Here is a 27,774-nt window from a genome sequence, read left to right as displayed (position 1 = left end):
AGACTATTAAATAGAATTACTGCATGATAATAACAACAGAGCAGCACGTGAGGAAGGAGCATTATTTTGATCATTGCTTTGGCATGCTACGGCAAATGAATTAGTATGATAAGACAAAGGAAAAACATCCCTTCTGATTCACGAGTAAGCCAAAGAATCACTTGCTTAGGAAGAATATAACTATATTTTATTAAAAGTATTGTAATATATGGTGTAATTACATGAAGGAAAAGCAATGGTGTAACTAAGAATGAAAAGAAACAAACATGTCACAGGATATGATATTTAGAGAAACATTTTGAGGATTTACAGCTGCTTACTAAGCAAACTGTATAGATGTTCAGAATACAATTTTGGTATCATTCTAGACTGCAGACCACCCACGTTAACAAATATATAACTCCCACTGTTTTCAATTAAATTTAAAACATCTATAATTTTAAAAAAATTATTTAAAAGCTATATCATGCAAACATTTGTCATATAATTCAATATTAATGCATAAAAATATACTGTATAAGCCTCAAATTTGTCTGATCTGCATAGTTAGAGATTATAAATTAGCTTTTGGTATACTGAATTCTATTACTTTAGCAGAATAAAGATTAGTAATCTCTTCCTTAGTAAATCCATATTCTAGAAGTATCTCTTCTGTGTGTTCCCCTATAAAAGGATCTCTTTTAAATGATGGAACAGCGGGGGTCCTTGATAGAAGAGGAGCAGGTCTAGGACTTATCTCTTCCTGATCATTTTTTATAAAAGAACTTCTTTGTTTGTTATGCTGATGTGAGGCAACATCATCAAAGGATAAAACAGGGGTCACACAGGCATCAGTACCATCAAATATGCTGCACCACTCAGCTTGTGTCTTCTGTGCAAATACGGATGCAAATTTTTCCTTCATTTCAGGCCAGTTGGAGAAACTCATCTGAGTGGGAAGTTTATCTGAGTCTAGCCCAAGACCTGAAAGGAGAAAAGCAACGTTTAACTGTAGTAGAGCTTAGATAAATTAAAGTGCTGCCCACAGGTAAATATGTACCTTGAGAAGCTAGTATTTTGCAGGCAGTACAACACAGCAGAACATACTAACTAGAACTTGCTTCAAACTTTATTATGATATGTGTGATTGAGGAGGCAGGAGCAGAAGAATAAAATGTTCTGTTACTTGCAATTAGACTGAACCACATCAGCAACAGCCTTTCAACTAAGTACATATAATAAGCACTGATCTGTATAAACAATTCATAAGAGCAGCAGCTGCCTAGAGATAACATTTTGTCCTGAGAAGATTTTCTGTGTTAGGTATTGTATTCTCTACCTGGGTAGCAACACAAAAATCTGCTGAATGGGTCTTGGACTACAGCAATATACTTACTTATGTCATAGAGGCCAGTACATCTGCCAGAGCCGGACATTCATCAGGCCACAGTGTGTCCAGCATGACTGGGCTATTTCTATGCCACCGATGAAAAGATGGATATAGCCAAGCTTGATGTGCATGAGGTAGCTCAGCTGCAGGTGCCTGCAGGCTAACCGACCTGCCTCTTGACTCCCTCAGCCCAAATGGACTCCAGCAGTGTTTGCTGCTCTCCCCTCCACAGGATACTTCCCAGGCTCCAACTCTCCACTGCGACTCTTTTGGAAAAGTTAAACCCATAGACCTCACACTCACTCACTGCTTACAAACTCTACTTCCCAGAAGATCAGTCATAGGGACCACCTAGATATGGAAAACACACATCCCTTCTGAGACACAAGAGCAGAATATGGACACACAGGCTTTGTACTGAAAATTTCCTGAACTAGGCAAGTCCTAGGTCCTTCCCCTAACGAAGCACCACCTTCCCTCTCACCGGGGAGTTTACTTCTCTCCTGTGCATCCAGTTTCCCATCTCTGTTTCTGTTCTCATGGATTCTGCTCTCTGCACTCCCTACCCTTCCATTCTGCTGCTTCAAGGAGATCCAAGAATTGTAATAACTTCTTGTAGGCTTCATCTCAAAAAGGAGGTAAGAAACAAGAAACAGAAAAGGCAATTAAACCACACTTTCAAAACGCAGATAGTACAAACAGAGTCTATGATATCAAATAGAAATCAGAAGTGGTTTATTGAAGGCTGGACAAACAGCCACATCTTGAAATTCAGCAGCATGAACATAGCAGGAAAAATTCAGAAAAAGCAGGGATAAGAAAGAGGTGAATTTGAGAAACTGAAAAGGCTAGAGAACAACTATCATCATAATGCTTCACGAAGAACAAAAAAAGGGAGCTGCTTAGACAACAACAGCTCTGTGTAAAAGGCAGCAAAATGTGGAGTTCTGCAAACATTTAATTTTGAGCATTGCTTCTTGTATCTTTGTATATCTGGTATCGGATGATTTGCCTTGCAGCTGTTAACAGGCTTGGGTACTAGATGCCTGTTTGTAGGTAGAATTTACACAGAAGTCCTCTAATCTTTAGCTGTAGAAAGGCAGAAAAAACTTTCCATATCGTCTATTTTTACAGCTTCCTTATCATTGAGAGGAGTAGACATATATCTACAGAAACATACAGGGGACAAGCAAGGAAGATAATGTGCATTCTTCTGCTCTTTAAGTTCTTTCTTTCTGCTCATAACGTCTACTATATGCACTTCTTGGGGCTCATAGGCTCCCTCAAGTTATCATAATAATTAAGAATCGCTGTTGATCACAAGATTGCTAAATAGTAGCTTTGAAAATTAATACATACTTTGAAATCCTACTTTGGTACTGCAAGGGAAAACAAAGAGAAATTGCCAATCTCCACACTCAGAAATACAGCCTTGCACCTGTTCACGTTTAGAAGAAAATCAACACAGTTAAAGACAGAATAAGCATTTTCACATCTTATTGGAGATTCCTACAGATATCAGCATAAGTATTACTACAAGGTGAACACCAGTCCTTATTAACGAGCCATGTGCACCTTAAATCACTAAACTTACATTCTAGTCTTCATAACCACTCATATCATCCTGAAAAAAGATCAGCTGAAGATTACTCACAGTGGTTGAACATCTGTAATTAAATAGAGGCTAACAATGCTTTCAAAATTAATTTTGTTATTAATCTTCAAAGTATAATACTGAAGATGAACAGTGCTATATAGTTTACTTAAGAACTAGGAGGTGAGACACATTCACCTTCCACAATAAGTAAAGCTAAGTAACAACACACTATCTGAGAATGTCTTAATGCATGAAATCTAGTCAACTGGAAACATTGGACACAAGTATTTATTTTTTATTAATTGTGGTTTGGGTTCTAGTAGCCAGTCCAACATGAACAGAACTCTACCATTATATCATTGCACAATTATATTTGAAGATAGCGCTGGATGGAAAGTTGCCTGAACCTAACCATACATGCTCTAGCAAAATAGAACAATATGCAGAACATGGAATTTAATATTATATGCTCATTTTCCTTTGACCACTGAAGAATTCAACTTTAAATAGCATGGACCAACAGCGTTTAAGCACTACATCTTCTCATTTTCCAGCCAGTGCTAACCATTTGTGGTGCAGATGAACAGAGTAAGAGCAGGAACGACTGAGTCAATAAGGAAACAATTACACAGCACAGAGTTGCTTGGGATACCACCGGATGACAGATTTCACCCAACATAATCAAAAGCAAAGTATCTTTTACAAAGAATATCTGGTAAAGCAATCACAACTTGTTTCCAAGTTGTTTTGTTCAAATTTTCATCCTGGGATTTTTGTTCAGAAAAACCCAGTAACCTACCCTAGTACAGCTTTGAAATAATGATTTTTGAAAATTGAAAAACTAAGTCTACTTATAATTATATAGCTTCAGGTCTCCCTTAAATGCTATAGCTTTACTGACATATATCTGTACATCATTTATTAATGCAACAAACTGAAATCTGTATTTCTACAGAACTTCTAAGACAAACTGCAGTAAAATTAGGCACCTATTTCAAGAGAGAGAAAACAGTAAGATTCATTAGATAAGTCAGCAAAGTTCCTTTTGTATGTTGGAAATAAACTGTTTCTTACAGTATTTCAGCCAAACTGTTTTAAAAGATTATTTAGGATCCTTAGCAGAGCTTTGTCCAGGATTTTCTTGTTCTAACTTGCTGATTTTCTCTTCAAAATTGCATGCTCATAGCACAGTAATTTTTAAATTATGTTGCCACAACATGACTGAATAGAACCATCTAGAATGGGAATCCTTAATTTTGGCTCAAACCACAGCCAGAAGTTGTATGCCATTGCACTCCCTCTCCCTCTCTCAATACAATTCATTCTCACTCTGAGAGAGAATTGAACTTCAGGAAAGTCCAAGACAGTGAATTTTCATTGAAGTAACTATGTAGAGGTTTTTCTCATCTCAAAGTTTCTGAAACTAAATGATTTTTTAGAAAGCGACAGTTCAGCAAAAGGCTGATCGGGCTCAGAGTACCACAGCATCGCTGCAAATGCATCCATAGCTGTACTCCAAGTTTACATATTTAATTACAGCAACTGCAAATGTTTTGGTGCAGCAAGAACCTGGCCCTCTACACTATTTGCACAATGTTTTTTCTTATCATGATAAGTAAATTCAAATAAAACTTAACATTATGTGTAACTGAGGGCATCTAAAATGTAATGAGGAAACTGTGTGTCCACTGTGCATGTCTTAATAACAACGTTGTATTGAGCTCAGTACATTAGGAGATTTTTAATACAGTACACAATACTTTGCAATCACAAAATGGAGAGCCCTGTGGAAACCCTTCATAATGATGGAAACTATGTTTTTCAAGTGCTTCCTGATTTTTTTTCCTTCTTTTTAAATAGAAGTCACACAATACAGGAGTATCAAAGTAGTATGAAAGGAGTACTATCTAACACATGTTCAGAACTTAAATGACTGTTAGTGCTTTTCATATCAACGTGATCTGACACTAAGTTCACTGTATGTAACTACGTTTACACATGGTAACATGGAATCAAACCTTTACTCTCACTTGATATACCAAATTTACTGTGTTCTGCATGCCTCATAGCCTGGCTACAGCAATACTAAGCATATATTGCTAAAAATCAAGATAAATCTGCAGAAGCAATTTACGGGTCAGTTGGAAGACATTCTATCTCTTTCTGTCAGAACATTGAGACTTAACATTAGCTGCACATGATTCTTAGATTTTTCATAAGATGCAAAGGCATTTTACTTATTCATTGGCTGACTTCTACAGTAATAAAATTAACATAAGCAAAAGGATTAGAGCATGTTTGTTAAGTCTATAGTAAGCCCAGAATACAACTCCTAATGTTACAGCTACTACAGCAGTTATCTACCAACTGTATTTTATATAGCTTCAGTTTCTCATATAACCTTTTTTTTTTCTAAATTCATAAACTTGTGGTAATCAGAAACTTAATTTTCCCTGCTGAGCACAATATACAAAGCCAACAATCTTCTCAAACTAAGATGCTGTGTTTTCTTAAACTTACTTACTTTCCCGCTGCAGATCCCTTAAGAACTTTCCTCGCCATGTCATTAACTGCTCTCTGGTCCTAATTCTGCAGGGCAACACTGAAGTGAACCAAGACCTAAAGGAAATTAGTTTCAATTCGGCTAACCAGAATTCTGTGAGCAGTAACAAATGGTTCAGAAATCATGTTCCTTTCTCAATTCTGCAACCTTTGTATCTCCAACTCTTACATCTGCAACATCCATATCCTTGTGCTCTCATTACATATGAGTGGCAAAAGTAACCTGCTCTCTGAACACGGACAGAGAGGCATAAAGTGGCTTTTGAACATATTTTATCTGGAACACCACCAAATTGCTCACCAGCAGAACTGACCAGAGTTATGGGAAAGAAGTATGAAACAAGTTATGTCAATTGCAACTGGAACATACCATTTTAAAACTACTTCAATGAAGAGAATTAATGCCTGGAACAGACAACTCAGCCTAAGTCAAAGCTCCTTGGGTTTGTGAAAGAGCAATACAATTCTCACAAGCAGCTTTTTCTCCCCTGTAATACTCAAAGGCTTAAATTCTGAACTGAATTTCTGCAATAGATATCCCAGAAAGGAAAAAAATCCCTAAGCCACAAGAAGGATCTGCTGGTCTAATTTAGTACACTGTTGCTTCACAAAGCTTGCAACCATAACTACTGAAGGGGATAAATATTTCCTATGTGAAAATCTGAACAATTTATAATACGAACCTACAACACCATGAAGACCACTTATTTTAAATGTAATATTATGAAAAAATCCTGAGTTTGGTCTGACACTTCAAACAACACACTTTTACAAAAGGAAAAAAGAAAAATTATTGACTGTAAACAAGCAAAGACTGTGATACAATTAAAGGCAAAAGCAAAATTTCCTTAGATGACTGTAGTCTATATGTTGGATTTTTTAAGTATGACAGAAACAGACTGAAACACAGGCACAGCTGTGATTGCAGTTGTTGTCTACTTACAAACAGATACACCAGTTCTTTATTGCAGGAATAACTATTTTTGAAACTTCAGCTACTAAAAAACATTTCTGTGCATTGTAAGCATAAGGAATATTTTCAAACATGAAAATAAAGTTGTCCAATGTGGGTGCTCCAGTATAGGCAGGTGAGTTCATAGTTACTGGTCCAACTTTATGCTCTGCATTTCTGAGAAATAACTAAGAGGAAAATATTTTTGTCAGTAATCTAAATAAGACACAGACCAGTCACTGATCATGTTCTATTGCCTGATCACTGCATTCATCCATCAGAGGTTTCTTTCTAGATAAGCTGGCTGGCTGGTTGACAGAAAACCCTCTTGCCCTGTAGCAATGATCAATATAAGAAGGCTGGAGCGTCCAGCAAATGTTCACCGAGAAAAGCAGCGACAAACAAGACCAGACTCCATTACAGAATTTGATTTATTTTTGAACAAATATAGATTCCATCCCACTCTCGTAGCTTAAAAGTAAGAGCTATTCAACTTAATCTCTAGAGAAGAGTAAAATACTGCAGCCATGAATACTGCAGGCCAGTGTTTGATCACTTTAAACCAAACATATGGGTATTTGAGTAAGCAGCTTTATTATTTTCTTTTTCCCTTTGTATTTAATACAGGCATTCTCCCTGAAGACATGTAATAGAATTCCAAAGTCTTCCAGACTTCCAGAGCAAGGGCTTATAGTTTACTTTGATACAGTTTTGTATTTATTTTTCTTCTCCAACTCCATTTCTTTCAAGCAAACAAATCTCAAGGTATTGGATGAGAATAACATTTCAGAGAATGCAAAGTGTAGAATAATCAACTATTCTGTCTTTTTCACAACTGAGTAGCTTAGAACTGGAGTTTGCAAACAAGTTATTCTCAGGACAATGAGGGACAAGTACCAGCTTCTTCAGTCAAGAACATGGCTCTTCCAAACTTGACATCTGATCTGGGGACAGCACATAATGCTGGACATGGTGCTGAGTCACTCCAGGAGCCTGCCTTATGCGTTTCATGTACCAATTTGGCTATTCTCCTCAATTGCATAGCTTTTTTTAAGCTACACAGAGAAGCAACCATTTACAGCCACAGATGTGCAAGAACTTTGGGAGCACCACAGCTTGCAAGAGAACAAAGCCAAAGTGTACAGATCAAGATCTCCCTTTGGGATCCTGCTCACGAAAGGCATACCCCACCTTACAACCCCACACCTTCATTTCATCTTACCATGTCCCTGATTGCAAAAACTCCTGGAAGTGCAGGCCCTGGCACTGACTACACTGTTGTTAGCACAATGTAGCTGATAGGGGCTGACACAGCAGCAACTGGCTGTGAGAGGAATTGTCATGGTTTAACCTGAGCTGGCAATTAAGCACCACACAGCTGGTCGCTGTCGCCTCCCCTGCAGTGGCATGGGGAGAGAACTGGAAGGGTAAAAGTGAGAAAGAAACTTGTGGATTGAGATAAAAATAGTTTAATGATTACAAATAATTAAAAAATGTAAGGAAAAGGGAAAAAGAGAGGAAAATAAAACCCAAGAAAGACAACCAATGCAAATGAAAACGATTGCTCACCATCAACTCACCAATGCCCAGCCAGTTCCTGAGCAGTGGTCCCCCCGCCAGCCTCCCCCCCCAGAGTTTATATGCTGATCATGACATCATATGGTACAGATTTCCCTTTGGTCAGTTGGGGTCAGCTGTCCCAGCTCTGTTCCCTCCCCTTCCAGCTTCTTGTGCACTCCCAGCCTCCTCGCTAGTGGGGTGGGGTGGGGTGAGGAGCAGAAAAGGCCTTGACTCTGTGTAAGCCCTGCTCAGCAGTAACTAAAACATCTGTGTGTTACTAACACTTTTCAGCACGAATCCACAACACAGCCCCATACAAGCTACTATGAAGACATTTAACTCTATCCCAGACAAAACCAGTACAGGTATCCATGCTACAACTCAAGGAATAATCAGTGAGGAGAGACTGAGCAAGAATAAGGAGCTACTTCACTGCCACCCTCAGTCAGCAAAAATTTACCACATGTAAGTCACACACATACAAAAGTGGTTCACATAACACTGGGTACATTCACTTTAGGTATATTCTTTGTTGGTATTCCTTCTACTCATTAAGCAAAACTAAAATTAGATTGAGAACTTTTTATATCCTTCATATTCAGAGTAATGGGAAGACAATAAATACCAAATTCTCTGTGAATTTTTTATATTTTCATAAATTCTGTATGGAAACCATAGTAATCTACCAAAGGAGCAAAAAAGACATTATGTTTAAATCAAATGACCAGTAAGAAGCTAAAAGCACATCTGTTCAAAAGCCTGAAGCACATGAACAGTTCAAAGGTAAATTTCTGTTTTAACTTCACACAATTTCTTGCATGGCCCATTCTAATTTCTCAAACAGATAAATCATATTCTATAGTCATATTTAAAGAGTCGTCAAACATAAAAATTATATCCATAGCTGGACACTAAAAGCACTCTGAAATTGTGTAGTTGTAAATAATTTACAAAGCTGACTTTGCTTGATAAATTCTGTTTTATCAAGAAATATGAACTACTTCCAATGAACATTCATTTCTGAAACAATTTAAATAGTTTATTTTAAAAAAAAATAGAGCACAAATAACTGAAATTGCTTGATGTTTTATTTGCAGTACCAAAGGATTAATTAGGTCAGCTGAATGGCTACACTACTACCCAATTAGTTTCAAGAGGTGTTTGGCTTTCACAAAGAAATCAACATAACCAATGTGAATCAAAATCAAGTATTAAAGAACTCATTCAATCTTGTTTTTCTGATGTGAAACAACTGCTCCAAGCTACTTACCCTTTATTAACTGCTCATAGAATTGAGGCTCAATGGCACCAACAGCCATGAATTTTCCATCAGAGGTCTTGTAGGTCTCATAAAAAGGCGCACCGCTATCTAGCAGATTCTCACCTCGAGGTCTGTTCCAAAGTCCTGAATTCTGCGATTTCCACAGGAAAGAACTTAGGTATGCTACTCCTTCTACCTTAAAGATTTACAGGAAAAAGTAACAACTTCAGTAAATTAGTTGGCATGTTATCTTAATTCTACATAAAACAAAACAGCAAAAAACTACTACCAGTTCTGCCTTTTGTTAAGACTTTAATGGCAAAATCTCTGGTAAGCAGTTTAATTTCTTAAAAATTTTCAGTTACTTTTTATATTGCATTTAAGAAATCATCTAGAATTAGAGAATAAGGAGCATAAATGTAATAGCTGCAGCTTCAGATGGATAACACACTTTCAACATAGAAAGTTTCCTTGTTTAGCAAGTTTATAATCATTAGATCACAAAGAGAATGTAAGTAATTTTAGGTGATGGGACAAGCTTCTTGGGTCTCTAGAATAATAATTATTGGACAGCTACCAAGCCTTCTAAATCTCTGGAAATCAAGACATCTATACCAGTCCTGTAAGTATCAATTTTTTATCTCAACATTAACTTCTTTGAATTTACTGATGATAACAACACTGCAACTTTTAGAAGAAAACTGGAAGAAAATCAAAGGTTAAATCTCTCTTACACCACAGGAACTGGGAAGGTCATCTCCATCACTAACTTCAAACCAAAATTATTCTCCCAGTCTTATCACCGTCAGGTACATAGACATAGCAAGGTAATCCCTCAGTAGGCAAGTGTCTGATTAATATGGCACTAGAAAACATGATTAATCCTGTTCCAACTTGCTCCTTAAAATTTTGGCTATGTGGAGTACAAACAGATGAAAATTCAGTTTGTTTAGCTTTTAAATAATTATCAAGCTTGTACCAGTCTTTCCAAGCAAAATCATATCCTACAGTTTTGCTCACCAGCAGAATGCATTTTTCTTCCAATTGTATTAGAAAAACTCTAAGAGAAGATGAGGCTGTAACAGTATATGGCCACAAACATTCCAGTGGAACAGAGAAAAACCTGAGCTCTGTCATTATAAGTATCATTTTCATTCATGTATTTTCAGTTGTGTAAAATTAACCTAGTATTGTATATAGAGAAAAGCACAGAGATTATAACAATATAAAAAGCTATTGAATTTTCATGTGGAAAGATCTATCAGTTTCTACCTTTCTAAGCAAGAATTTTAGACATGCAAATCTTTGAAGTATGCAGCCATGAAGGCTTCTTCATTTAATATGTATTACTTGGCCTGTTTCTCAAGTACCTGCCACAAGGACAGGAATACTTCTGCCCCACTTGTCACATATGAAAGTAAATTACTTTCATATAAGAAAATACTGTATACCTACAACTACACGTCTGCTAAATGACTGCAAGGATATCAAAATAGTGTTTGCTTTACTAATGATCTAATCTTGCACTGCTCATATTAACAAAAAAAACCCACAAAAAACACTGCAAGTAAGGATAATAATAGATGGGGATAATATCAGAATAAGGTCTAACTGCAGATTAGATTTTGGTGCTGATGGAACTACTTAAAATACCTAGGTCCCGTGCTACTTACCTGGAAACACTTAAAATAAAATAGCACACCATTTTTGGACTGGTACAGGGACTTCAGAAATGTCCCTGGCTGGGCAACTGGACAGCTAGCCACTGCAATTCAGAGACAAGTAAAAAGGTGTCTAACATCTGCACCAAACCTCCAAAGGCATGCTCAAATAACACCAAACGCACTAATGTGGTCACTTTCTTTTAAAACACGAAAAGAACAACATGGGGAGATTCCACGTAAGCATAATTGCAGAACGATTACAGAAACAGTTACGTGTTTCACTTAATGGCTCCCTCATGCTAAAAGCATCAGCAGTCTCTGAAGGAGGGACAAGAATCCAGAGGCACCACGCTGCTGGGTGACCTGTCTGCTCCACAAATCCTCTGTTCCTTCTGCAGAGTGAAACAGTTCAAACAAAATTGAGAATGAATCCACACCAATCTAACCTTCATCCTCGTGACTGACGAATGCCTCTAGGATGTGGGATTTTTGGTTATGAATACCTCCAGGCTGAGAAAAACCCGGAGCCCCAGTCTCCTGTTGGACAGCTAAATGCTCTTGCCCTAAGACTATTATGCAAGTGATCATTACCACCATCCTCTCCTGTGGCTGCCTTTTCACAAAGAATGAGTCATGCTTGGTCAGATGCCTACCATCAGCAGAAAGCTCTGTGTCTGAATTCGGAGTGAGTCTAAAGTGTGGCCCTGACTCACAAGCCTGTGGTGCAAGAGCGCAGATGTACAATTGTACAAATTGTATGATATTGTGGTGTCCACTCCACATCCTATTTAGCACATGGGAACTATCAGGCTCACTGTAAGATACCTATGATCCCTACAGAGTCAATGAGAAGAGTCAGGAAGTAACATGAATCAATTCAGACCAGGCATTTAATTCTTCTGAGGTAGACAGCTGAAATGCAGGACCAGTGTCTACTTTTTACATAGCCCAGCATAATACTGGACATTGTGAACAGGTGATGCAAATCTAGCCCTTGGCCTGGTCTTCTCTACCCTCTTTTTGTACCAGTTTAGTTTCACTCTAGTTAGGAGTTCCATGTGTGTATTACTGATCATAAGAATGCTCCCAAGCCATTTTTCAGCTTTCGGCATAGTAACTAGAAATCAAAGATAATAAATTCTTCTATCACAAAAATTCGGATCTCAATATAGAATTACTAACCTTAAAGACAAGAAATAATTAATTTTTTTTAGATTAGTTGAGAAAAATAGTCATTGCAATAAAAGGAAAAAACAAAGAGGTGGTCAGTAAAACAATCCATGAAGTAAGATGAAAACTTAATAAAAATAATCCTGAGGACACAAAGCTACTAAAAAAGAAATTAATTTTCCCTCCTCTACCATAGAAAATTCCACTATGTGTTAGAGTCCCAAACATATTCAGACTACCTAAACTGTACAACAACTTAAGTAACAGGCGTATTAAATAAAAAAGAATGTTGGAATGAAATTACAGCTGAAATGCTGTGTTATTATGATTTTAAAAATATGTACTTCCATGAAACAAACTTAGATGTAAAAACAGCTCATCCACCCAGTCTAATTAACTGTCACTGCTGTTGATGATGCATGTATGTTTTTCATCAGCTGTCTCACTGGAAGTCTGTTCAAATGAAAGGAACATAATAAAATGCCAGGTAAAGTAAATCCAGTGATACTGGACAGTATTCAAGCCATTTGTGAAATGCACACCAATAACATCAGCAGGAAACTGTAAATTCCACAATTATAATGAGACAAGAAAAAACTGAAAAAGACAAGTTTTGAGGGCTTAAAAAAACCCACCAAAATCCACAACACATTCCATTCCCAGTGAGCCAGATATCACTAGGACATTAGCAGACTTAGAGTTATAGAATCACAGAATCATTGAATCATAAAATCACTAAGGTTGGAAAAGACCTCTAGGATCATCAAGTCCAACCACCAACCCAACACTACCATGTCTCCTAAACCATGCCCTGAAGTGCCACGACTACACACCTTTTAAATACCTCCAGGGATGGTGACTCCACCACCTCTCTGAGCAACCTGTTCCAATGCCTGACCACTCTCTCAGTGAAGAAATTCTTCCTAACATCCAATCTAAACCTCCCCTGACACAACTTGAGGCCATTTCCTCTTGTTCTATCTCTAGTGACCTGGGAGAAGAGACCAACACCCACCTCACCACAACCTGCTCTCAAGTAGTTCTAGAGAGTGATAAGGTCTCCCCACAGCCTCCTCTTCTCCAGGATAAACAACCCTGGCTCCTACAACCTCTCCTCATAAGGCTTGCTCTCCAGACCCTTCACCAGCTTTGTTGCCCTTCTCTGCACACACTCCAGCAACTCAATGTCCTTCTTCGACTGACAGGCCCAAGTGCTGAGTACAGGGGCACTATCACCTCCCTGCTCCCGTTGCCCACACTATTCTGAATACAAGCCAGGATGCCGTTGGCCTTCTTGGCCACCTGGGCACACTGCTGGCTCATGCTCAGCCAGCTGTCAACCAACACCCCCAGGGCCTTCTCCACCGGGCCCTTTCCAGCCACTCCTCCCCAAGCCTGTAACGTTGCATGGGGTGGTTGTGACCCAAGTGCAGGACCCGGCACTGAGCCTTGTTAAACCTCATACAGTTTGCCTTGGCCCATCGATCCAGCCTATCCAGGTCCCTCTGCAGAGCCTTCCTACCCTCGAGCAGATCAACACTTCCACCCAGCTTGGTGTCATCTGCAAACTTACTGAGGGTGCACTCAATCCCCTCATCCAGATCATCAATGAAGATATTGAACAGGACCGGCCCCAACACTGAGCCCTGGGCAACACCGCTCGTGACCGGCCGCCAACTGGGTGTGACTCCATTCACCACCGCTCTCTGGGCTCAGCCGTCCAGCCAGTTTTTAACCCAGCACAGAGTGCACTTGTCCAAGTCGTGAGCCGCCAGCTTCTCTAGGAGGATGCTGTAGGAGACAGTATCAAGGGCTTTACTAAAGTCCAGGTAGACAACATCCACAGCCTTCCCCTCATCCACTACACGGGTCACCCTGTCATAGAAGGAGATCAGGTTGGTCGGGCAGGACCTGCCTTTCATGAGCCCATGCTGGCTGGGGCTGATCCCCTGGGTGTCCTCCACATGCTTGGTGAGCTCACTCAAGACAAATTGCTCCATGACCTTTCCCGGCACCGAGGTCAGGCTGACAGGCCTGTAGTTCCCTGGATCCTCCTTCCAGCCCTTCTGGCTGGAATATAGGGCATCACAGTGGCAAGCCTCCAGTCATCTGGGATCTTCCCTATTAAGCAGGACTGCTGGTAACCAACTTACATTGATTATTCTTCTAAGAAATTCTTTCAATGACTTAAAGTACCAATAGTGAAAATAAAATAATATTCCAAACTACAAGAAATATATTTTTTAATATTTGAACACTTGTCACAATTCTCCACAGTTTTTGCTTCACAAACTCCTTCAATTTTCTTTTCTAAGTCATGTTTTTAGACACACAGAGTTTTTGTCATGTTCCTCAGACTTCCTCACATTGGTCTTTTTTTTTTGAAAGATGATGGCCAGCATCAGAAACAGTATTTTCCCCAGGCCTTCTAAATGTTGACTAGTGGAATTACTTCAGAAACGTTGCTGGCTCTATTTCCTGTTTATAAATCTAATACAGTGTGTGTGTGTTTTACAACAGCATGACATTGTTGACTCATGTTCAGCTTGTGACTACTACAAACCCCCAGGATTGTGGTTTAGCCAATTGTTCTCATACTGCATTTGCACAGCTAATTGTTTCTGCCTAAAAGAACTACAGAGCAGTGGCCTCCATGAATTTCAGCCAATTTTTTCAGGTCATTTCTCTAATTTAAAAAGGTCATTTTCCATTCTAATCCAAATGTCCAGCATGCTTGTAGTTCTTCCCACATGCCTATCATCTATAAACTTACTAAACACAATCGCTTATCCATCATTCAGCTTGTTGGAGAAAACACCAAAAAAATGCAACAGGCGTCTGTGGAACTCCAGTTGATAAGTTTTTCATTTTGACAATCAACTATTAGTAACTACCGTCAGGGTAAAAGCATTAGATGAGTTTTGCACTGATCCCATGGAATTTTCACCTAAACCATAATACTGTGGCCTGCTTCTGAGAATGTCATGAATTTGTCAAAATATTTACTCAGGTCAACTCAGCTAACATCTTGAAGGGACGTCAAAATTTAATTGCAATGCTCTTTAAAACCAGGAAGAGAGAGAGACAGAAAAAGAAAAAAAACTTCAGATAATGTAGGTTTCAAGGATAAACGTAAACATGTATTTTTCCTCTGTGTGCAAGTGGGTGGCCTTGCAGTGAAAAATTCCATAGTATTCATTATTAAGCTAATTTAGCCCTTTATTTATTTTACTGCACATTAATGCAAAGCATTTGAAATTGAATTCTTGGCAACATTCCATGGCGGTGTAATTATTCGGGGGAACAGTGCTTCTAGTAAAGCATGACCTGTCACAAATTCATAAGCAGATATATTCTGGATAAAGCTAATGCACTTCTTTATTTTTTTAGGATCATAATTTTTGCTGTTATGCATGATGTTAATTGTTTATTATACACCCTATTTCCGTACACCAAACTTATTAATCAGATATATACAGCTAATATGCTTTGAAGGCAGCAGACTGGAAAAAGGAAAGATAGGGAATGCCACAGAGGCAAAGCCGCAATATGTGCCCCATGTCATAGGGATGCTATGGCAACAGTGATATGTGAAAACTGCCTGCCAGTGAAGGAATAGCCATTTAATAGGATTACTTACTTTCCCCTTCCCAAGTTCTCAATTTTAAACCTTACAAATAGCTCCGATTTCTTCCCTTTTACAGACCCACAGGAAAAAACCCAGACAAGCAAACCTAAGAAGAACATAAGGAATCCTACCTTCCTTGAGACCAAACTTACCATACTTGCATCAATGACCTGCCCTTTGCCAGATATGGTACGTTCATAAAGGGCTGTAACAATGCCCAAGGCGCATATGACACCTCCACCAGCAAAGTCAGCCAGAAGATTTATGGGTGCATACGGGTTTTCACCTTTTCTACCCAACTTTGACAGCACACCTGCCAGTAGAGCAAACAAAGCAATATTAAGTATAAAAATAATTATAAACATTAACTTCTACATTTCTACAATTAAAGTTTCATTCTTTTCAACCTATGCAAGTAAACAAGGGATAAAGAAAACTTCTACCAACAGTTTTCTGCCTCTGTTCAGCTGTGTCTTAGCAAATAGTTACTCTTTAATTCACAAAAGAATAGAATCATAGAATCATAGAATGGTTTAAGTTGAAAAGGACCTTTAGAGGTCATCTAGTCCAACCCCCCCTGCAGCGACCAGGGACATCTTCAACTACATCAGGTTGCTCAGAGCCCCGTCCTGCCTGACCTTGAATGTCTCTAGGGATGGGGCATCGACCACCCCTCTGGGCAACCTGTTCCAGCGCTTCACCACCCTTACTGTAAAAAATGTCTTCCTTATATCCAGTCTAAATCTACCCTCCTTTAGTTTCAGACTGTTACACCTTGTCCTGTCACAGCAGGCCTTGCTAAAAAGTCTGTCCCCATCTTTCTTATAGTCCCCCTTTAAGTACTGAAAGGCCACCATAAGGTCTCCCTGCAGCCTTCTCTTCCACAGGCTGAACAACCCCAACTTTCTCAGCATCTCCTCGTAGGAGAGGTGCTCCAGCCCTCGGGTCATTTTTGTGGCCTCCTCTGGACCCGCTCCAACAGCTCCATGTCCTTCCTGTGCTGAGGGCTCCAGGGCTGGACGCAGCACTGCAGGTGGGGTCTCACCAGAGCGGAGCAGAGGGGCAGAATCACCTCCCTCGACCTGCTGGCCAGGCTTCGTTTGATGCAGCCCAGGATACAGTTGGCTTTCTGGGCTGTGAGTGCCCATCATTGGCTCATGTGCAGCTTTTCATCCACCAGTACCCCCAAGTCCTTCTCGGCAGGGCTGCTCTCAACACCTTCATCCCCCAGCCTGTGCTGATACCAGGGGTTGTCCCAGCCCAGGTGCATGACCTTGCACTTGGCCTTGTTGAACCTCATGAGGTTCTCACAGGCCCATGTCTCCAGCTTGTCCAGGTCTCCCTGGATGACATCCCATCCTGGTGTGCCAACTGCACCACTCAGCTTGGTGTCATCTGCAGACTTGCTGAGGGTGCACACACGATCTTGCTGTCTATGTCTTTGATGAAGATATTAAACAGTACTGGTCCCAGTAGGGACCCGTGAGGGACACCACTTGTCACCGGTCTCCATCTGGACATTGAGCCATTGATCACTACCCTCTGGATGTGACCATCCAACCAGTTCCTTATTCACCGAACAGTCCACCCATCAAATCCATATCTCCTGAGTTTAGAATATCTGAAATCATATTAGTGAAGATGCATTTAATTGAAGACACTAATAAAAGTCTCACAGTTAAACCATTGATAATTTGGCCATGTGGGGAGAAAAATTTGTGTGCAATAATTCTGTATTAGTACTTCGTACATGCATAGAATCTCCTCCAGATGAATTCAATACTTAATGTGTCTCAAAGCATCTTTGGTAAATTTTTCTTCCTTGACTCTTCTAAAGTAAAAATGCAGATGTATAGCCTTCTGTGCACATAACCCATTAATTAATAATTATAACAAAGGATTTCACATGACAACTGTACTTCAGTCCTATCCTCCCTCTTCAACTACCTTTGGGGAAAAAGGCTGTGTATAAGAGGAACGGGTGAGTAACACAGAAAAGTTACCTTTGGTTGCATGCAACTGGCACAGGGAGCCTATGATTGTGCCAGAAATTATGCAGAAATGAAAGGGAGTAGAGCAAAGGCCAAGCCAGTTTATTGCAGATGAAGCTTTTAATCTGTTAGCATTTGTCTGTCATCCTAAACAATCTCTTTACTATCACCTTAATCTTTGTAGTTCCCTCATTGTGATTCCCTCTGGGCAAGCAAGAAACTCTGCAGTATGATCATCTCTCTCCTATGCCTGTAGCTTAAGATCTCAGACTTGCAGCATACATGGTCCAAATTTCCTGAGAGCTGCGTGATTCTGATGTACCATTTAGTTAGCTAATGGTCTAATGCACTTCCGAAGTGCAGGCAACTGAGTGCACAGTATAAAGAAGTTTCCAGAGCCTAAGTGTAAGCATAAAGCCCTGCTGCTGACTAAAACCTCACTTTTAACAGACTAAAGGTCATCACAGGCACCATCACATTAACATATTAACTTTTATCTGGAGTTTCTAATGCAAGCCATTTTTTAGTCAAAGAAAGCCAAAGGTTATCAGGAAAATACTCAGAATATGAGATCTGATTTTTGAGGAATGATAACTCCCAAAAACCTTGTCCTATTCCCTTTAAATAGGCAGAAAAACTGTGACATTTCAAGCAAAACTATTTAATTTTAGGAAGATAGTACTAACCAAAATACTACTGATTATATCAGCTCTGGAGAAAAAAAATACTTTTTTTTTGTGAATAGAAAGTACTACACTCAAAGGTAGTGATGGGCTGCACTGTTTCTGTACTGGCTTTTTACCTACAAAAATAACAAATAAAAGTATCATTACACTTTGAAATAATATGAACAGGAAGTCAAAAGTGTTTCAGGCAGGCATCCTTTCTTTACTCTTTCCTTATGGTCTGACAATCTTACATGACAGAAGACTGAACCCATCCCTGAAGAAACTTAATTCCACAATGGAATGGCTCTCCATAGCAGGTGATACCAGATCACCACATTTACAGTGCCTCTGCTCTGGCCCTTTCCTGGGGCTAAATGAAATATTTTATCCAGTGGGAAGCCAAGAAGTTTTGGGCCAGTGTCTCTCCTCCCTCACACGCTCGGAGAAGCAGGAGAAAGACAGCAGCGGTGTGAACAGCAGGAGGTGGGGCCGTGCATGACACACTGACTTCTACCACCAGAGTTGCGTAATTTTGTTATTGTTTGTTACTGCACCCTTGTAGATTAAAAACAGTGTACTGCCTACAACACCTTAAGGAAACGTAATACTGCCACTTTATTTTAAGCCTGCTTTCCTTTCGGTTCATATCAATGGAGAGATATTTACAGTAGAAAAGCACAAGAGCTCTAATGGCTTAGGCTGCCCAGTTTTCTTCACTCAAAAAAAAGATGCTCACAAACATGCAAAATAATCTGCAGCCCTTCTGGGATTATAAGCATACAGATTTTCTAAGAGAAAGGCCCCGAAGAAAGACAAACATGCATAAAAACTTCAGTCCTCTCTTCAAAGAGAAAAACTTCATTCAGATAGAATTGCACAAAAGAAGGAAAATACTGTACAGCCAGAGAAGACATGCTGATCCAGCCTAACTGCCCACTGCTGCTGCCGAAACGAACTGTCCATCCAGCCCACGTTTTCTCCTTTCTTGTACTGTTTTTTTATGTTTGCTGGATCCCTTAATGAACTGCTTCACCCCAGTAACCTGGCAGAAAAACATCCTCATTTCTCCTGCCCAGTTTTGACTTGTGAGGGAGCTTATAGAGGGGTTAAGCAAGCACCAGAGCTGCCTGGAGAGAAACGAGCAGGGAGAAGAAAACCCTCCTTTCACTGGCAGAAACACTTCAGATCTGCTCAGCTGTTTCATCAGACTGCACCCTAGGTAATTTGAGCCCTCTGCAAATAACTTTTCAATAAATTATTGAGTCTTGATTTAAGGGGGGGAAAAACATTATTTGATAGGAAATTTTACAGCCTACCTGATAAAGCCAAAAAATTGATGTCATGACCTGCAGACTTGGCATATTTTCCTGTCTGGCCAAATCCAGTAAGTCTAGCATAGATGAGTCTGGGATTGTCCTGCAGAAGGGTCTCTGGACCAAGGCCAAGTTTTTCCATGGCACCTTAAAAAGACAAATGCGTGGAATACTAATTCATGTTTATTTTTAGTAAGACTCAAAATATTAATGGTTCAAAGTTAAATTACACAACAACAGAATTGAATTGCAATTTATGAAGTAATACATTCTAATTCAGTATCCATACTGCAAAGTGAACAGCCAGAATGTTATAAATTTCCAACATACTCCATACACTTTGATTACAAGCCAATTAAGTGGAAATTAAGCTTTAGGGTCCTTTCTTTCTTTTCAGTTTTTTTTTCATTTTACTTCCCCACAAGATCGCCAGACAGCTTGCATGTACGTGGATTATGCACTTTTGAATGAGAAAACTACCAAAGGCTTGTAAAAAGAAAAAAAGAGAAAGAGCAAACTCTTACGTTTTCCACATTAAAATGACCTGAAATTGCTTCCATCTTTCACCTGAATATACTTTCCTCACCATACTAGCCTCTCAGTACCCTGTGTTTTCCTGTATCTTTTAACTCACTGATGCAAATGGACCATGCCACTGTTCCACCAATAATTTGCAACAACTGCAGAGAAGAAAATGGGTTCTTTTCTAATGCATAGAGTAAGGAACTTTTGGAAATCAAGTAGGTTTCATCAGCATGGGTTTACAATAATCAAGGCTAAAATTTTGATCTTGCAGTTCACTAAAATAGTGGTTTTACAAGAAGCAAATTCAAGTTGCAGATAAGTGATACAATTTTATTGGCTCAGTGCAGCTTGGTCAGACTATGCCCTATAATCTACACTGGCTCTGCAAGAAGACACGTTTTGGAGGGGAACGGAGAAAATAACTTCAGTGCCTATTCAGCCCCTGAGTCTATTACTGCAAGCTGTTTCACAGACTAGTCCACAATATTACTAAATCTTCAAATTCCTCAAGATCTATTTCTATTGTATTACTTACTGAGCAGTGGCAAGTGAATAATGCCAAGGAGGAAGCAGTGAAATTTAGGGAAGGGCAAGATTTTCAAAAGCACAAGTGACAGCTGGGCTCCAAATACCCCTGGTGTCACAAAGTCATTGTCAGAAGGTCAGTGGTACACAAGTTTAAAGAAGCTCTCCTGCCACTTGGCCCTCATCTTCTCATTGGTTCACACCAGCTTCACGCTGGATAACAGGTTTGTCTAGTTCAGTTACAGGTCCATAAAACCTAATGTCTAGCTACCATATTCCCTGCATTTCCAGATTAAAAAAAAAAAAATCAAGTGCCAATAAAACCAAAGAAAACAGAAATTTCCATATTAAGAAAAAAATCCCACTAGAAAATAGGAAACTAGCTACAATGAAAAATGTAATTTAATGTCTTTATTTTGTTTGCACAGCTTCTGAGGAAGAAATCAAAAAATCCTTAAGGCAGAAAACATCACAATGATAAAACCCTGTTTTCAGAATGATAAGCATTATCCGTGACACAGGATATGTAAGCCTGTTTATGATGTGTTATGTTTAACTGATACAGCCTTCTATCTCTAAGCGGGCTGCAGAAACCCCAGAACGCTTGAGCTAGCTCCTCAGTGAAGCGTGACCATAGAACTATGGAATGGTTTGGGTGGGAAGGGACCTGTAGAGGCCATCTAGTCCACCTGCCCTGCAGCGACCAGGGACATCTTCAACTAGACCAGGTTGCTCAGAGCCCCGTCCAACCTGGCCTTGATGATACTCTTCACAACAGAACAGCACCTTCAAGGAACAGCACAGATACTGAAATAGCTGGTGCATGAGCAACAGGTGAGTGCCTGTGTACAGTTTATGAACGAAGACAGCATGTTAGATCCGTTGCCGTCAGAGGAATCACAAGCTCTGAGGCTTAGACTACCTGCTACATCTTACCCACACGCTAACCATACAAATGTCAGCTGAATTACACCAGCAGGTCTGAATATCACTGCAGAACTACTGCCCTCGCTCCGGCACGGCCCCTCGCCTCCGGTGCCTCCGCCGGTGCTGCCCAGAGCCACCTGCTGGGTGTCTCGGACGGCGGGGCAAGGCCCGGGCCCACCACCTTCCACGGCTGACGGCGGGGCAAGGCCCGGGCCCACCACCTTCCACGGCTGACGGCGGGGCAAGGCCCGGGCCCACCACCTTCCACGGCTGACGGCGGGGCAAGGCCCGGGCCCACCACCTTCCACGGCTGACGGCGGGGCAAGGCCCGGGCCCACCACCTTCCATGGCTTCCTCCCTGCGGTGTTGCACGGCGGCTGCACTTCGCAAATCCCGCTCCGTCCCGCTGCATTTTTCACCCCGATCGGCCCCCAGCTGCTCCCTCCCCGCTGTGCCTGTCCAGAGGTGTGACAGGCTGACAGGAGCCCCCTCAGCACCGCACCCCGCGGCCCCTGCGCCGCACCAGGCCTCCCGCCGCCACCACACCGCCTCCCTGAGGCATCCCTCGGCCCCACCGCCCCGACCCCGGCGCTCGCCCGCTGCCCCCCAGGGCCGCCCCCGCTTCACCGTGGCGGAAGGGCTCGATAAGCACGTCCGCTTGGCTGCATAGCCGCCTCATCGTCGCCGCGCCCTGAGGATGCTTGAGGTTAAGCGCCAAGGAACGCTTGCCGCGACCCTGCACGTCTGTGGCCATGGCGGAACGGGGCGTCCGGTCCACCCGCAGCACCTGCGCCCCGAAGTCGGCGAGGATCATGCCGCAGAGCGGGGCCGGCGCCAGGCCGGCCAGCTCCACCACCCGCACCCTGCTCAGCGCCATGGTCGCCGCCGCCTGCCGAGCGCCGAGACATCGATCCCCGCCACAGCGCGAACAGCAGCCCGGCAGTCCCGCTGCCGGAGGCGGCCCGGGAGGAGCGGGAGTTGAGCCACGCTCGCCTCCCCCCTTTTCCTTGGCTTTGTTCTCCCTCAGGAGGCTCCTGTGGCTGTGGAAACGGCCTGGGTTTCCTCCCCATCCCCCGGGTTACACCGAGGGTCGCCCTGTCTCCCCTCCACCGTTGGGCTTTAGTCAGGAGGTGGGCATTGCCTTGCTGCTGGGGGTCGGGAAGACAGAAAAGAACGCGAAAATCAACACCAAGGTTTTCGGAAGACAGACACACACACACCCGGCGCCAGCCGTCGTGTTCCGCAGGGCGGCTAACAGCAAACGCCAGTTGTCCACCCCATCCTGGGGCTGCCGCGGAGGGTCCAAACCCACAAGCACCTCAGCCTCACCCCGTCACACCTCGGGATGTTAGCAGAAGAGCTGATAAAACCTGTTTTTTTTTACCAGATGTGCCTTTAAACAGAGCTGTCTGGTCCTGTTGCGCCAGCTACAGCAGCTGTAGCCTCTCCCGGAGGGTTAGCTGGGGTAGTGACATCGCTAAGCTGTCCCTGCTAAGCCTGGTCAGGACAGGGCTGGCATGGCTGCGTGTGGAACGTACGCCACCGGCATTTTAAATAAGTACAGAGTTTAATGAAGATCCTGATGCTTGCAGCTCACCAGTGAGGAGCCATTAGCTTGGTGATGCCACAGCACCGTCACCACGGAGGCCATCAACCCGGCAGCCTTCTGCCGGCCAGCAGTATTATGGAGCTTCAACCAGAAACGTCTCCTGTGTTCCTGATGCTTTCACCATTTCCCCTGCACAGAGCACGGGGGCTTGTGCTTTATTAAATCAGACCAGGTTTAATAAAGCCTGCATTCATGCACAGTTTTAATTTTAATGCAGCCTGCTGGAAAAGTAACCACTGAAGGCCGTGGGGGTTTTAGTTTTGTTTAGGCTGCTCACAGGAACGGACATCATCCAGGAGAGGTGATGAAACAGGCACTGGATTAACACAGCTTTGCAAATTTGTGTCTTGCTCCCAGTATTTCAGGTTACCAGGTAGGAGGCAGAGCGAAGAGGCCCTTAAAATCAATTCTGTGCTCATTTTATTTCTTTAAATTAGCTGGACTAGAAAAATGTGTAAAGCCTGCAAATACGAATGCAGAATGTGTTATAACTCTTCAATAACAAGCAGAAGAGGTCTATTGACAGAATACGCTTTATTTTCCAGGTAGACACCTGGTCCCATAATGCAGGCACTGATTGTATCCACTGCTATGCTGCCACCCACAAGAAATGGCTGAGAGAAAAATATGTGTATTTTCATTCAAATGAAGCTGGCTTGTTTCATTTATTATCCATCTCCCTTAGAGACACTATTCCATATAAAGGTTTGTTTCCAGAAATATCATCATGTTACTGGGACACTGCATTTCTTTAAATGGTTCACAGTTTCATTTGTCCCCTCTCACCTTTGGGTGTTAGAGTTTGTGTTGAACAGGAACAGGCAATTTCTGTTGTGTGACCTTTCATTTCACCCGATGCTCTTTAGTTTATCACATCCAAAGTACAACATAATTACACACTGGGTAGTGTCTGGATTTCGCTATGGTTAACTGAGCAGCACTTTCCACCTGCTTTTTCATTGTCATCCACCAATAACAATACAATGGGTACTCTGTGGTAGAAACATTTGAGTCGGGACCTTATTATTTCAGTTTCAGGGAGGTGAGCGCAGCATTTTATGAGCATTAAATGCACCTTGAAAAGTTGGATTACAACAAACTAAGAAAGAAAGAGGCATGAGAGAGAAAGAGATTCTAATTAACCAAGAGGTGAGGCTAATGATCTAAATCCAGCAAACTCTCCTGAAGCAGCAAGTTGGCCAGCCAGAAACATGTTAAAAACAAAGAGCCATCCCCTAGCATGGGCTTGCAGAAAAAACAGTGCGGTGCTTATTTGTGCAATACCATTTAAAATGCAGCAGCAAGTAGGTGGCTATGAATTCAGCACTGCAGAGGCAACTTGTGTAGGAAAGGAGGTTGTTTTGAAATAAAACCCCAGTGTGGGTGGCAGGACACTTGGTTGTGTTTCACACCTGATCAGACTGTGAACTTTATTGAATTATGTCAGTGAGTCGCTATCTGTGTGAAATTTCACCCTGTGAAATGTATATAGTTCCTATACTGAAACTAGTGCATTCCACAGTTGATGTTAATGAAATTATATGTACTGTGTGTTATATCAACATTTTTTGCAGAGGTACATGCACTTCTGTGATACAGGCTGGATACAGTGCGTCCCAGATTTTTACAGCTTTTATCAGGTTTGTTGTTTACAATTACTCTTTCTTTTCAGTCCTTTGGAAAAATATCAAGGCAGGAATGTGAAGTTGTAGTTGTACACAAAATCTTGATTCTCCCCATTTGCCTGTATATTTTTTACAATGTAGTCCATTTTAATACATAGTTAAAGAGATACTGTATCAGTACAGTTTGTGTTGGTTTTGTTAAATGAAAAAGTAGAATTGCTCACATCTGTTATAATATTTCAAATCTTGATAATTATAATTGCCTAAAAATGAAAGTAGTAGGTCACCACTTAGGGTGAAACTTCTCTAGTCACTTGAAACATATCTGCATTAATCTGAAGTTGAGAACTTTACAGATTCTCATGAAATTTATGGCAGTATTTTTGTGTCCCAAGTTTATCAAAGTTTTCAAGCATGGGTGCTTTATCCCAAGCCTGCTTTTATGCCTTGCCTGAATAGAACCTGTGCTCCATTCATAACACTTCTCAACATCCACAAAGAGAGTGTAGGTGAGTGTAGGTGATAACGCCACATTTCTGACCTCTTACTTGCTTACTTGCTGTGTGCTGTTGTGACACACTGTCCCTCGTACAAAACGCTTGTCAATGTGGCAGCTTAATCCCTGCAATTTCAATAGGTCTTGAAAGCTTGGAGCGTCTCTTTACCTTCCTGTGTTTCTCTGCTTCAGTGTGAGTGTGGATTCACACATTATTGCTCGGTCTCTTAAGTGTACATCCCACAACACACCAGCAAAAAGCCCCAGAGTGAATCTATCCTGAGATTAATACATCTCTCTGAAGTAGCTGTGAATTCAAGCTGCTTCAGAATCTGGCTCTGACTGACTGAGATTATGAACTGTAGATTTAGAAATGAAAGCTCAGTCTTATGTAAGCTGCCTTGTGCTACTTCATTAAAATTTACATATCCTAGAAAATCTACTGTTCGTGAGTTTTTTAGTCCAGTCAGCCACTGGGGTGATGATCTGGCCCTGCTGCCGTGAACAAGCTTTGCCATTAACTTCCATGGTGTCAGAAATTTGCCCCCGATACTCTGTTAAAGTAGAACTTACTGATGCCTGTGATGATGATTTCTCTACTTTGGACCTTTACCCTTGTACCTGAGCCAAAATACTCATCTTTTATTTCCTTTGAGTCACAGCTTATGGTATTACTGTGCTGTCATGATTTAGATGAAGAGACTGGCAAGTAGCTTTATATAGCTAGTCTTTATATTGGCTAATCAGTAGAAAAGAAATATTTTCCTACGAGTTTATTATTAACCACTATTGTAGGGGCTGGAAACTCCAGACCAGGGTTATTCCCAGATTTTGGTTGCCTGGATACTGAGCTTCCGCTCTCTGCTGGGCATCACATGTACTACTGCTTGGCCATCTGGCCCTAACTTATTTCCAGCAAGCCATTTCTGCTGGATAATGTAGTCCAGCGCATTCATTAGAGTTTCTCCTGCATTGCAGTGCAATGGATTGATAAGCCTTTGCTTTTATGAACTGTTTCCACTACCTTGCCCATGAGTCATTTTTTTGTGCCCTAGCTATAGCACACCTATTTAATATTCTTCATTTTGCATGCCTTTGATAATTTGAGAAAGCAAACATGGACCATTCTGAGAAGCAGGTACTCCTGGAGGGAAGAAAGCATTGATCTGAAGTGATACAGTATCTGAAAGATTTTATTCAAAACAATCGTACTTCTACTCTTCTCTAGTTTAAAAGATGAACAGGAGATGAACTAAATTCCGTCCAGCACTTTTAATGGCAGACCAGGACTTTCCACATGACAGAACGGCAGAAACTCTGAATTCCCATCTCCCGGCCTGAAGTTCCAACCCTTATGGACTTCCTTGACTCTCATCAACTTCAGTGTGCTGTGAGTGTGGAGTGTTTCTCTTTCATAGAACTGCTAAGATTGAAAAATCAAGCTCTTAGAAACTTAGAAAATGCTAAAATGCAGGTTGCTGCTATGGATTCAATTCCTCTGTTCTTTCTTACTTATTACCTATTTCTTTCATACATATTAGTATGCTTTACTTTCTATAGTAATGGTGCTTCATTAACTATACAATTTCATGAAGTTCCTGAATGAAGCTCTTCTATATTAATGTTGTGCTATCACATTCCATTATATGGCCCATGCCTTATTTAGCAAGTATCATGTAATTGCTGCTGGATATGTCCAAGAAGTAACATGTGACTATATAATGGGAAGAACATACTGTGAGACACATTCACAGGAGACAGGAGCTAAGACGTCAAAGATGATTTTAACATGGGTATTTCCATTCTTGGTGTTGTAACAATGTGATTCTTTTAAAACACTGCTTATTATGGAATTTTTCATATCTGCTGGATTGTTTTCAGAAAAGCAGAACGATAGAACTCCATTTTCACGATTTAACTGTTTTTCACAAGTTAACTGAAGAAGTCTCTTTGTTTAATAAAACCCTGGACCACTTGGACTTTTTTGTTTTGTGAACGTGCTCATGGAGGATGCCCTGCCCTATTTCAAATGCAGATACACAATACTGAGCCTCTCCCACTATCATCTTGACAGTCTTCCTGTCAAAATCTATGTGCTGATTTAATGAATCAAGTGGTAGAAAAGAGTGACCTAGCCATTCACTCCTGTTGGGAGAAATTTGCAATGTCAAGAGGTCAGCGTAGTCTCTTCCCACACCTATTACCAGTCCTTGTTCAGCCTGAATGGTACTCAGGACAATGTACACACTAGTGAATGAAACAGCAACAGGGATTTCCATGTTTGGGAATTGCTGGACTGTAGTGTTGTTTACCAAAATTGATGGGTTGTACA

General features: G+C 41.1%; 1 protein-coding gene across 1 annotated transcript; it reads right to left on the bottom strand.

Annotated features, from left to right (window-relative positions):
• Positions 1 to 165: 165 nt before the first annotated feature.
• AMACR (alpha-methylacyl-CoA racemase) lies at positions 166 to 22,782 on the bottom strand. The gene is made up of 5 exons (XM_075078338.1): positions 22,340 to 22,782; positions 19,739 to 19,882; positions 15,916 to 16,076; positions 9,311 to 9,497; positions 166 to 963 (listed from the first exon to the last, which is right to left on the bottom strand). The coding sequence occupies exons 1-5, from the start codon at positions 22,587 to 22,589 to the stop codon at positions 554 to 556; spliced, it is 1,152 nt and encodes a 383-aa protein (XP_074934439.1). The 5' UTR covers positions 22,590 to 22,782; the 3' UTR covers positions 166 to 553.
• Positions 22,783 to 27,774: the final 4,992 nt, after the last annotated feature.

Source organism: Phalacrocorax aristotelis, chromosome Z (genome assembly GCF_949628215.1).
Source record: "Phalacrocorax aristotelis chromosome Z, bGulAri2.1, whole genome shotgun sequence".
Taxonomy (NCBI): Eukaryota; Metazoa; Chordata; class Aves; order Suliformes; family Phalacrocoracidae; genus Phalacrocorax; species Phalacrocorax aristotelis.
This window is presented reverse-complemented; position numbering and strand designations above follow the sequence as displayed.

Bases quoted from the DNA above. Each gene is read 5' to 3' on its own strand.
- AMACR (XM_075078338.1), bottom strand. From the start codon at position 22,589: ATGGCGCTGAGCAGGGTGCGGGTGGTGGAGCTGGCCGGCCTGGCGCCG. The intron at 16,077-19,738 runs GTAGGCTGTAAA...CTCTACTGGCAG, and splicing joins CAATTTTTTGGCTTTATCAG to GTGTGCTGTCAAAGTTGGGT. The intron at 964-9,310 runs GTAAGTAGCTTG...TTCTCCTTTCAG, and splicing joins CTATGAGCAGTTAATAAAGG to GTCTTGGGCTAGACTCAGAT.